This window comes from Sinohyriopsis cumingii, chromosome 18 (assembly GCF_028554795.1).
Source record: "Sinohyriopsis cumingii isolate HCF-2022 chromosome 18, ASM2855479v2, whole genome shotgun sequence".
Lineage (NCBI taxonomy): Eukaryota > Metazoa > Mollusca > Bivalvia > Unionida > Unionidae > Sinohyriopsis > Sinohyriopsis cumingii.
In genome coordinates, this window is record NC_142978.1 from 48,833,388 (window position 1) to 48,846,264 (window position 12,877).

At 37.5% G+C, this 12,877-nt stretch overlaps 1 protein-coding gene across 1 annotated transcript in view; it reads left to right on the forward strand.

Annotated features, from left to right (window-relative positions):
• The first annotated feature begins 6,277 nt into the window (after positions 1–6,277).
• Positions 6,278–12,877, forward strand: part of LOC149776589 (sphingosine-1-phosphate phosphatase 2-like) — a 43,878-nt gene continuing 37,278 nt past the window's right edge. The window contains exon 1 of the mRNA XM_089941065.1: positions 6,278–7,089. Within this exon, the coding sequence (XP_089797191.1) occupies positions 6,406–7,089 (684 nt within the window). The 5' untranslated portion in view covers positions 6,278–6,405. The remainder of the gene's footprint in view (positions 7,090–12,877) is intronic.

Consider the following 12,877-nt stretch of genomic DNA (forward strand, 5'->3'; position numbering starts at 1 on the left):
GGCGCCCAGGATGACGATGATGACCCAAAGGGCCAAACTACGAGGCCCGATAGGCCGAAGCGGGGGGGGGGGTTCTTTGGAGGGGGCTACTGCCCATTCCCACCAGCTAAGGGGTTTGGGGGAATGATGTTAGATCACTCCCTAAGGGTGCTGCCCGCGGCGGAGCCCTAGCCGAAAACGATTTTCCTGCAATTTAAAGCCATTTAGTGGCTTTTCCTGGCATCTAAATGCTATTATTCCCACAAGAAATTCAAGCACCATTTTATGCATGTCTGTCATTTCCACATTAGGCCCATTAATTTCACCTCAAGCATATTAGTGTTAAGCATGTACAGAAACAAAAATTTTTTTATCTAGGGACTGTTTGTTTATAAAAATGTAATCCCCATACCCCTTCCCTTAAGCCCAACTACTAGTGGTTGTCTGGCGGATTCAAAGATAGGCGTATATTTTAATTGATCGATGTCTTTATCCCTCTCACTCACTGTGTTACGAAAGAGTATTAGCGGTGTGGGGGGGGGGGGAGGGGACGCCGATGCATATAGTAGCGGTTTGTTAAGGAAGCGCACGATGACAGAAAAAACGAGTTTGCAGATTCTTGTTATACGGGTGCGTTAAGTAATTTGCTGAAAGGCAGGGATTCAAGTGTGACAAATTTACGAACACACAATTTTGGTTATTTTCGAAAATAAAATTATCAGCTGCTTTGGCGCCCTAAAACCGCTGGCGCCCGGGGCAACCGCTCCGTCCGCCCCCCTACCCTCCGTTAGTACGCATCTGGTCAGAAAATACCCAAAATTTAATTTGACACACAACCAGTCGTTAGAATCACTGTGAATTAATTAAACTCCATTTCTAACTGAGCTTCTGCTATAAAGCATTATTCACTCAGAGCCCCTTCTTACAGTACTTTTAAAATAAAAACTCTATGTAGAAAAATAAATGAAAGTTTTAATAGAAATATTAGACAAGGTGTGTGTCCAAGTTTTGGTAAATGCTATAACTAATGTCAAATTCTATAATTTTTGTATCTTTTCCCCATATCTATATTAAGTATGAACAAAGACTCGGCTCTGTGTGTGTGTGTGTGTGTGTGTGTGTGTGTGTGTGTGTGTTTGGCTACTGATTGTCATTGTAATTTAAACGGCATGGGTAGAAGTGTCACGTGCAAAGAGAAAACAGTCCCAGAGACTGTTGAGACCTACTGAATAAAATTAACAGGATAAAACAGTCTCAGAGATTGTTGAGACCTAAATGAATGAAATTAACAAGAAAAGAAAACAGTCCCAAAAATTGTTGAGACCTAATGAATGAAACTGACGAGAAGAGAAAACAGTCCCTGAAATTGTTTAGACCTACTGAAATTAACAAGAGAAAACAGTCCCAGAGATTGTTGAGACCTACTTATTGAAATTAATTACTCAAAATCAGGTAAAAACATATACAGTTTCTATCTAGAATGGACAATTTCAACCAGTTAGATGCAAGAGCATATCCTTATTATCGTTGGATCTATCTCCTTATCGAAATCCTGCTAGGTCTAGTTATTATCGTTGGATCTCTCTCATTATCGAAATCCTGCTAGGTCTTTACAGCAGAAGCCTACAGTCCAAGCTTTAACACAAACTCAACCAATATCATGCAAGATCACAATATTTAATATGCGTGAAACTCCACAAACTCAACCAATCTCATGTAAGATCACCATATTAATTAGCTACGATGGCGTAGCCTCAACTTGATTTGTTGTGGTTGAGGTTACGAACTGATCCCATATCATGTAATGGAGCAAAAAAAAAAATCATCACTAAAGTCAGAAAAACAAACAGTGTAGAAATAAACTACATAAGTATAATCATGTTGTGAAAGAAGTTTGGCTTATTTTGAATTTATTAAGCCCTTACACGATACAATAAATTGGCATGGTTACTCTAACCTTATCCTGTCCGCCATGACAGATAACGCGAGATTCTCGCCGTGACCCCTTTTCTACGTAAGTCTTGCCAGACCATATTTTGGATATTCTACGCTATATTATTATCAATCAAGTGCGAATAATCGCTTCTTGGTGGAATTTCAAAGTTGCCGATAAACCGTATTTACTTTTAATGCGCAGAATTTCTGACCAAACGGCGCCAAATTTTTACTACGATTTGCTTACATTTCCAAATAAGGCGTCAATGTCCTTATATGGCAACAAACGAGGCTGAGAACGGAAGTAATCATTATTTGAAATAATATGGCGGACGATCTAAACGAAAATATCGGCTTAAAAAGGTAAACGAGATTTTACAACTATTTCTACAATGATTTTCGATACTTCCGGTATTAAATAAGAGGACTACTCAATTTATTGGATTATATGCAAGGAGTATGTTTAAAGTGTTATTATTAGGCTAAAAGAGCGCCGGTGTGAATCACACACCACACTCGGCTTGCTCCATTAACACGTATGTGCTCATGTTAGCACCCTGTCCACGAGGTACGAGTAAGGGTACTAATATTAGTACTACATATTAATATGCGTGGAACTCACACATTATCAAACTCGTATAAGATAATGATGACATCAGGAATATATGTTACGCTCAATCCGAACCGGATCAAAATACAGATCCCAGAGTGGTAACAAGCTCAGACAATCCGATAACCTCATTAATATGTACGGATGTAGCTCATTATTGAACTTGTCTTCATGATGCAAGCATTTATTCCAAGTTTAATCAAACCCAACAGGTGTCAAGAGTTTAAAATTCAATTTAGTAAGTAGATAAACAAGTACGTGTATTTCAATACCCGGGCATGAAATGGTAGACATTGATGAATTTATGGTAGCTAAACCTTTCGCCAGAATTAAAACTATGTTTACCCCGAGACTGAAGCTTTTATTTATTTTTTTGTTACTTTCTTTGAGATAATTTTGTTGGAACTGACAGTGTCATGTGAAGCAAGAATGGAGAATATCCATTAGAGAAAACTGGACAAGTGTCAGACACTTAGCTGTTAGTGCCATAAGAAAGGATGGAAGAGTTAGAATCCACATGTGGAAATATGATGTTGTGGGTTGGATACACATACCATGCCTACGGAACCATCTGGACTACAGGACCTAGTGGCAGAAAATTTGTTTCTAAAGTCAGCAAACTGGCTGACATTGGATGTAGCGCAAGAAAGAGGAGTGATAGAAAAGCTAATCGGTTCCGGGTTCAGTCTGATCAACTCAGTCGGCGCACCCATGGAAAGCGTTGTGTGTCAGCGCCGAAACGCTGGAGGAAAGGACACACACACACACAGAGGGTCGGATCAGGTCAAGTGTTGGGTTTTTGTTTTTCCTCCAAAATTTCAAAAAGGATCTGCCTTTACTCGAAAGGGCACCAAAGCAAAAGTCGATATGTCCATTTACTCAAAGTGTGCATTAATATCCAATAAAAGTGAGCAAGAATAAAACGATGGTCAAATATCAGGTGACAAGTGACTACGTTTGTGTGTATAAGTACGTTTTTTTAGCTAGTCGCATTGTTTTTCAATCTCGATAATAACAATTAGCTTTCGACATTTTCAGGTATTTTTTTTTTCTTATCTTTATGTGGTTTATTTCTTCCGCACATTAATGTTCAGTCAAAACAAAAGTAAACATTGTATAACTCTATCATGGCCATCGCAGAGCACCACCAATTTTTATTAATTAAATGTGCTTACAGAATAATGGCCGTGACAAATTGTCATAAAATTATGTTAATTTAAGAAGATTCAAATGGATTTTCGGCAAACATCATTTAAAATAACAGGTGGTCGAATTAAAACGTATTTGTTCCGCTGGCCAGCAGGACCAGTTCATATGGTGATCAACTTCACAAAATATAACTGGTCCTACCGTTGTCAGTATCAAATGGTTCTCCTCAAGCAAAAGGTCACGGACTGGAGGCTAAATCGACCATTGAACAAAATCGCCTAGAAAATGGACTAGTGCGTACTAATCTTCACTGATCGTAACCTTTTATATCTTAACTAAAATATGCCAGGATTTAAAAAATTTAAATTACTGATACAGAAATCACAAACAGCATTTGAAAGGTGAAGTTCGTTTTCCATTAAATACCCCATGGTCTTGTAATGTCTATATACTTCAAATGCTCTCTCTCTCTCTCTCTGATTTTCTGTTTCTCTTTTATCGCCTCAATAACATACCTTTGATTGTTCTTAATATATGCATGACAAAAGTATTATTTTTTCAATAAAGTTTTGTTCTCTTCAGTTCTCCAAAGAGAAGAGAAACGTGCCTAGCCTAACGGTGATAGTTGTTTTTATTCACCTGTCCACCTCTGTGATAAATGGGCCCCGAGTGATCGAGTGGTCTAAAGCGCTCACCGTTACGGATCACTGCCATTTCACCTCTGCGTGGGTTTGATTCTCGGGCTCGGCCAATGTGGGTACGTGAGAAAGCTTGCCAATAGCTTCTCGTGGGTCGGTGGTTTTTCCCGGGGTTTTCACAAGTTCTTCCGTCACCATTTATACTGGTCGCAATGTATAGCTTATATTTTGCTTTAAAATGGCGTTAAACCATACAACAACAACAACAACAACAACAACCTGTTCATAAAAAAGGGTGTTAATGCTTCCAGTTGTACCGAGCTGTGTGAAATAATCCCCGCCATGTCCTATTTAAGTGCGCCGTTGTTGCTCAGCAAATAAAGTGCAATGTTAAATGTTAATTGAAACAACAGTAAGAGACGCACTCCTCAAAGTAGTAGTTACTTTGATTGAAATAATCAAAGATAAATGCCACTAGTTTAAGAATAAAAACAATTCCTAACTATTTTCTTTATATACTGTGGTCATGAAAAGCGCCATCAGATTAGACGTAACAAAATTTTTATTTCCTTTACAAACCTTAGGAAGAAGCAGAAATGCACACTGTATCACAAATAAAATAAATAACAGCAAATGAACCAACACACCCTCATATATATATATAAGTAAAAAAGATAAGTACAGCAAATAGATTTATGGCATTAAGACATATTCATGTTCGTTCTGCCATCACCGTCTGAACCTCCTCTCCCTTTCAACCAGAATACAGCAATGGCCGTAGCCCACAAAACCCACAAGAACAACAAAAAAATGTTCATTTGAAGTACTATTATTTTCAGATTTATTGATACTTTTAAGTGGCGCATCCATAAATACTATTTGGGGTGCGTGTGTCTAAACCAAGATCTGCATTTTAAACATTTCCAGGGCACAATTTGAACCATCTCAGGCAAAAACAAATGTATTTTCTATTATACTGGTTATAAAATTAGGGTAGATTGGTATTTTTGAACACTAAATATATTATAATGATTAGTTTATATAATTTACTAAGTACTTCAATTACTGGGCTCAATCAGCTCAGATGCACAAATCAATTTCGGGAATTATTATTATTATTATTACTACTAATAGCATTATAACTTCTGTGCCGCGGGGGGTGGGGGTGCGTGCAAGGGTCGGCAACGAAAAACAGGGATGTTCGGCCAACCGGAAACATTGTTTGGGCCTCACTGCAAAGTAAGGTTATTCTGCAGTACGTTCAGGTTATACGTCACTAATCTGGGGGAAGGGATCCACTGGCTTTGTCCTTCTTTGTAATAACTAACAGGATAATCCATGTTAGACAGTATCAACTACTGTTGAAAACCGCTCCGGTGGCCTAGTGGTTAGAGCGTCCGCCAAAGATGCGGGGGTCTTGGGTTCGAACCCTGGCCGAGTTAGACCAAAGACTTCTAACAATGATCCTAACAGCTGGCCTCGCTAGGCGATCTAAAAGAGGTTAGTGTTAGGACTGGTCGGCTTGGTGTCATGATAATGTGATTGTGTGGGAGGGATATCATGCTACATGTCTTTGGCATGATGCTCCAGTACTAGACATCACTATAAACTGTCACATTGCAGACGTCGTAGCGATATGACTGGAAAAATTGTTAAAGCTACGTTAAAAATCTAAATCACACACATCACCTCTGTTATGGTGTTTGATGCATATTTTGGTATTCGTAAGTCTAGTACTTTGAAGACAATAAGTGGCTTTCAGAGTGTTTATACAGTCGTAAAAGATATTCTTTTCAATAGCGTACAAAATACGAATAAATGAACGAAATACTTGCAACAGATTCTCCGTTATCGATGAGTAATTTAGTCGACGAAAACCATACTATTTTGACTGGTTCATTTGTAATACGTCACCTGTATTAAACAAGCGCCCCCTTTCGGCATTAATTTTACCGGTGCAAATTAACTTCTTATCGGTCAGGTAGACGCCGACAGGTAACTAGGGACGGCTAAGGTATTATCGTTAGATATTTCGAAAGTTGACGGAGTGACACCCTCCCGTTGGCATATTAAGTGAGAGGGAAAGTAAAGCCGATGTTAAAACGAAAAATGGATACAATTTTGAAGCTACAAAACCCTTTACTTGTGGTGAAATTCCAGAGATCGTGTGGCTTGGTTCCTGCACAGGAGCGTACGAAGGGTTCGACAGCAGAAACTGTTAAAATATGTAATGGGACTAAATTAGAATGTACCAACGGAGACTATATGAAGCAGAATGGCAAATATGTTTTGAAGGAATTGTATGGTATTAAGAATAACAAATTGACTGAAAGAGAGGATTTTAGAAATGGCCAACTTTTACCGCCGTACGGTCAGGATGACTCTGACTCGGATAATGGAGTGGGGAAAGGTGAAGGTCAGTTCCCATTCCCATCTGAAAATAACTTGACACCACACCTGATTAAAAACAAGTTTCTTTATTACATCTTCCGTGTCGCTTCGTTTTTGGGAGAGGAACTTTTCTTTTTGACCTTTCTGCCATTCGTAGCTTGGAATGTGGATACGGTCGTCACAAGAAGAACAGTAATAGTGTGGTGCCTGTGCATGTACACTGGCCAAGCAATTAAGGATGTGTTACGTTGGCCACGCCCATGTTCCCCACCTGTAATTCGATTGGAAACGGAATTCTCTCAAGAATTCTCCATGCCGTCAACTCACGCGATGGCTGGAACAGCTATCCCCATGACCATGCTACTCGAGATAACCTCCCGTTATCAGGTATTGTCAATAATGAATTATGCTGGTTCATTAGTTAAACACTAGGCAATATCGATTCTGGTCTATCTTGTTTATCCAAAACCTGTCTCTTTTTATCGTTTCTTTTTAAATGCACATGTGCATAATCTCATCAATCATCCTCCATATCTTTATTATAACATGTGTAATTGGATATTGTTTAGTAGAAACAATTATACTGCAGGGTGTATATCTGTGGGCTGTTCCTGTCATAAGGAGTGTGTCAGAATAGCATGTCAGCCTGGTAGTTCTAGACGTGAGAATTATCACATGTTATTTACGTTTTGGTGCTACTAAAACAGGGGCAGTTAGTTGATCAGTTAAATTGCAGTTACTTACAGGATTCTCAGTAACTTATCTTAGTAACAGGCTCAAATCACCTGCAAAACTCCTTGAAATAGCAATAACATTTCAAAATATCCCCAAAACATCCCAAAAAAACCTGTCATCTTAACTTTAAAAGTAGATCATAATTTGGATGGTGGCTGGTTGATAATGATGAGGCTGTCTTAGGAAAATTTTGATTCCAGTTGCAATTGCACATACAATTGTTTACTCTTGTGCCAATTATTTAACTATACAACTCAATTTCAGTAACTTTGTTTATATTATTATATTATATTATTATTAATATCAATAGAACATTTCTATGCATTATAACTCTTCAGACGGATAGAGTAATATTAATACTACTACTATTACTAATGACAATATTATACCTGTAATAAAAAGAGGATAGTAACAATACTAATGATAATGTTATTCAGTGTGTGGTTGGAATACACAAGGGCACCTGTATAGAAAGGCCATTTTTAGGCCTTTTGTCATATAATTATATCAGAAAATGCTAATTTATAGACACTGAGTGGCTATTGAATTCCTTTCGTCATTTAATCAAAAGCTGGTGATATATTATTCAACTATAAATGCAGTATAAATTTAGTTATATGGACACATGATTTTTATTTGTAAAGGCAATGTTTCAGTCTTGAACATAGGGTAGTTACAACTACATACATGCTGCAATACGTAAATAAGGCCATCTTTAAACTGTTAATAAAATTTTGATATAAACTGCCAGAAATGCTCCAGATGTAACTACAGTCCTGTTGTTAAGTCAGTTTTAAAAATGAAAATAATTGGTTTAGGCTGTAAGAGGGTTCAAGGGCAGCTAAACTGGTACAGTATCCGCCTCATAAAGCAAAGGGCATGGGTTAAATAACAGTCTGAGCCAACCTAAGATGGTTGCCCTAGTGTCTTGTATAAAGGCACATAACTACCTTGAAAAACCATCAAAGTTGTAGGTATATATTCATGAAAATGTAATATGTTGTAATCCAAAAGTATTTGAGATTACTTATTATTCACTCTAATTGATAAAGTTATTCCTAATTAAAACAATGTTTGATCCAAGCTATTTGTTATTACTTAAACAGTTAATGGTCAGTCCCCGGTGATTACTTAAACAGTTAATAGTCAGTCCCTGGTGATTACTTAAACAGTTAGTGGTCAGTCTCTGGTGATTACAGTTATTGATTACTATTACCCCAGGTCTTCAGGGACTGTACACATGAATGGAAAGACATTGTTTCTCTTTGATCTTAATGGTCAGTCCCTGGTGATTACTTAAACAGTTAGTGGTCAGTCTCTGGTGATTACAGTTATTGATTACTATTACCCCAGGTCTTCAGGGACTGTACACATGAATGGAAAGACATTGTTTCTCTTTGATCTTAATGGTCAGTCCCTGGTGATTACTTAAACAGTTAGTGGTCAGTCCCTGGTGATTACTTAAACAGTTAATGGTCAGTTCCTGGTGATTACTTAAACAGTTAGTGGTCAGTCTCTGGTGATTACAGTTATTGATTAATATTACCCCAGGTCTTCAGGGACTGTACACCTGAATGGAAAGACATTGTTTCTCTTTGATCTTAATGGTAAGTCCCTGGTGATTACTTAAACAGTTAGTGGTCAGTCTCTGGTGATTACAGTTATTGGTTACTATTACCCTAGGTCTTCAGGGACTGTACACATGAATGGAAAGACATTGTTTCTCTTTGATCTTAAATGCAAAGTCGGTCACACAGTTTTTAAACAATCGGAGATTCGATTTCTTGAAATCAAATGTTCTATGCACAATATACATATATGTAGATACAAGAGCAGGGTCTTTTCTGTGACATGTGATTGATAAATTGACTGAATTCAATACGTTTCATACTTTTTTTTTTCTATTAAATCCTTTCTATATTTAGAAAATTCCTGCTTTTTAAAGGAGATGGAATTTCTTTCCACAGTTTTCCTTTGCAGAATAAACCCTGGCATTGGACTATTGATGGAGCTTAGATTGACATCTATTAGACATCTATTCTTTTAGGAGAATGCTTTAGTGACTTGATAGCAGCTTTTTATTTTAAATTATGAGTGTTTGACAAAGAAGAAAATTACATTCAGAAAACTTAAAGAAAATTAGACAGAATAGCTTAGAGATTGTAAAGACATGACTTGTTATATAGCCAACATTTCCCATTTGACCCACTCATTGCATTGGGTGCACTCTTAACCCAGCAACCAAACTATACCTGTAAAAATGAAATCAGGTAGACACCTACACCTGTCTGGGCAGTTAGATTAGTAAGGGTTTCATTGGAATGTTTGTCATATGATAGTTGACTGATATATGTTGTACCCAGCCAAGATCTCAGTGTACAAATTTTTTTAAAGGAAAATGTACATACATGCATGTATAACTGCCTACCCACATACATACATACATACATACATACAAGCTCTACATGCATACATACACATAACACACACATACATACACACACACACACATATATACATACATACATACATACAAGCTCTACATGCATACATACATGCATACAGATACATACACATACATATGTACATACATACATACACTCACATACATACATACATACATACTTGCAAACATAGATACATACTTATGTACGTTTTTTTTCTGTATTAAAATGGATTTTAAAAGCAATACACTAGCTGGCATACCAAATATCATATTTTTCTGTTCTTAAAACCCTTCTGAAATTGTTTAAACCTTTACAGTAGATATGGGACTATGCTCATCTAATGCCCCAACCCATCTAATTTGGTCTATTTACCTTCTAACGTCATTTGTTTATGGAATGCCTTGCTGGTGTGCTTGATGTACAAAGTAGATCAAAACATAGAGATTATGTATGTGTATATGTTGTACTACACACCTTACTTGGACAGGTATTGTTGGAATAGGCAAATATATCAATGACCCAGGTCTAGATATAGAGCCAAAACAAAAACACTGGACTGTAAACATATCAGTGCCATTCCTTATACTACATACTTGGTTTATTGAGGTCAACGAATACAAATTACCCAAACCAAACAAGATGTAAAAAAAAAACAAATCATGTACCACAAGAATTAAAAACCCACTGTAACCAGTCAAGCATTTGGTTTAAATAAATTAATATCAGCTGATGGTCAATCATTATTCGATAAACCTGAATCAGATCTTGTACTCACTTTAACTTTAAGCTTCAGGAAGACGGTGAAATGAATATATCATTAGCATTCCATAGATGCTTTAATGTCATGAGTTGTCATGGAGCACTACCACCATGGCCAGATTGAGGTCCTTGTAGGCCCTAGGGACTTCTTTAATAATACGCTTGACATTGGCATGACGCTGCCTCAAACAACTTTCAGTAACATGGTTTCATATGCCCTAGGCACGGTGCCTGCTATGTCTACTAGATAATATGGCCCTGACTACCACTACTAGTAATTTCACAACATACATCATTCATCTATGAATGTTGGTAATTACATGTATTTAAGCTTGAAGGTCTGCTCTTGTATCTGGCCATACACACCTTTTTTCTGACCCCCGCCCCTCCCCGGATAAACAACTGTTGGGACATACATGTGTTATTATAATCAGGGGCATAGTGCTGTGCTGTGCAAATGGCATTCCCTTACATTTTGTATACTTTTTTTGCACTTGACATTGTTTCCTGACCCCCTTCCATGAGCAACATGCATTCCCTCTTTATTGTGTTTTCTCACCTTATTTGGCACTACTCCACTGATTATAATAAAATTACACTTACAGTTGGCATCATATGAGATCTAACATGGTCACCTTGGTAGAAATGCATATTGCAACCACACTATATTGCAGTACAGTTTCACTGGCAATACTCATCCCTATTGCATATTTTGGATGCCATTGGGCAACCTACTTGAAAATTTTCATTGCTATTTTAAACTGTAGCCTCCAATTTGTTCTGATGATAGTTTGTATTATAAAGGACTTAGCCATGTCATATATACAGTTACAGTAGTTCAGCTGACAATCATTGTAGCCCTAATTGCAATTGTATGATATTTGTGTGTGCTGATTGTAATTGCATGATATTTGTCTTCACCTTTACACTTTCTGGGTATTTACTCTCAGCAGAGGTTAATTTCACAGCTCACATTAGATGGGCCTTTAATTAAGACATGTCACAAATTTATATGATTTTTATTTGTTCCAGTTTTGTCACATGTAAAAACTGGTCCATCATGAATGAACCACCAGACTTGTGAAAAAAATGGGGATTTATCTTTGAATTTTATTGTAGTATATATGTGGTGCTTGCTGATTTTAGTACAGAAACAGGATATGCCTCATTTAGATGTAATTGAAAAATGATTTTGTCGTTTTATATTTGCCACATTCAAAGTCTACATAGCAATTAGTTGATATTTTTCACTTGCAAACATTAATTTTTAGTCACAAATACTGCCATTTTATTAGCAATTTTGAGTGCTTTTAAATTAAAAAAATATCTTCTGATAAAGAAGATAATATCATAGCTTGAAACAATTGCAGACCCTACCCATTCGAAATTCAGATGGTCGGTATCCCATAGTATAGTTGAAGTTTATTGCTGACTGTTGCATCTCAAAACTGTAACTAAAGTGGTATATTGTTGTTGTTGTTGTAGGGTTTAACGCCATTTTTCAGCACACCATAGGCCATACATGGCGGCCAGTATTAATGGTGGAGGAAGAACCCGGAAAAACCCCGGAAAGAACCACCGACCCACGAGAAGCTACTGGCAAACTTTCTCACATACCCACATTAGCCGAATCCGAGGCTCGAACCCACGCAGAGAGGTGAGATGGCAGTGATCCGTAACGGAGTGCGCTTTAGACCACTCGGCCAAAAGGGGCCCCCTAAAATGGTATGAGCTTACACCTGATGACGTCTATTCTGCTGATCCAAATTGCCACCAAAAGCGAAATGTTAACTCCGCCATCCATCCACTGGCACACCAAATAGGGGACAGTGGAGCAAATCAATCCGGGCAGCGCTTTTGTAGGGACAGCACAAGAGGGGACAAGGAAAGAGGAAAAATGAAAATAAAAGGCAACAAGAGGTGGGGAGGAAGATAATATTTTGAAAATTTGGTGATTCCGCCGTCCTGTGGCAATGCGGGTTTCATCCCTCAAAGGTTTAACTCCCGTGAGCTGTGTTTACAAGATAATGATAATGCATGGGTAGCTTTAGTGCTAAAGGCAAATTCGACAGTCATTATGTACTTGAGCCACTAATAGTTGATACGGACCAGTGACGATTATGGCTTATTAGAGACGTCTGTAATTTCTTGTACAGTGATTATTAGCATTACAGATATTTGAACTGTACTGTTTATGAAAATAATCTAATCCGATTATTTGGATACTAACGCTT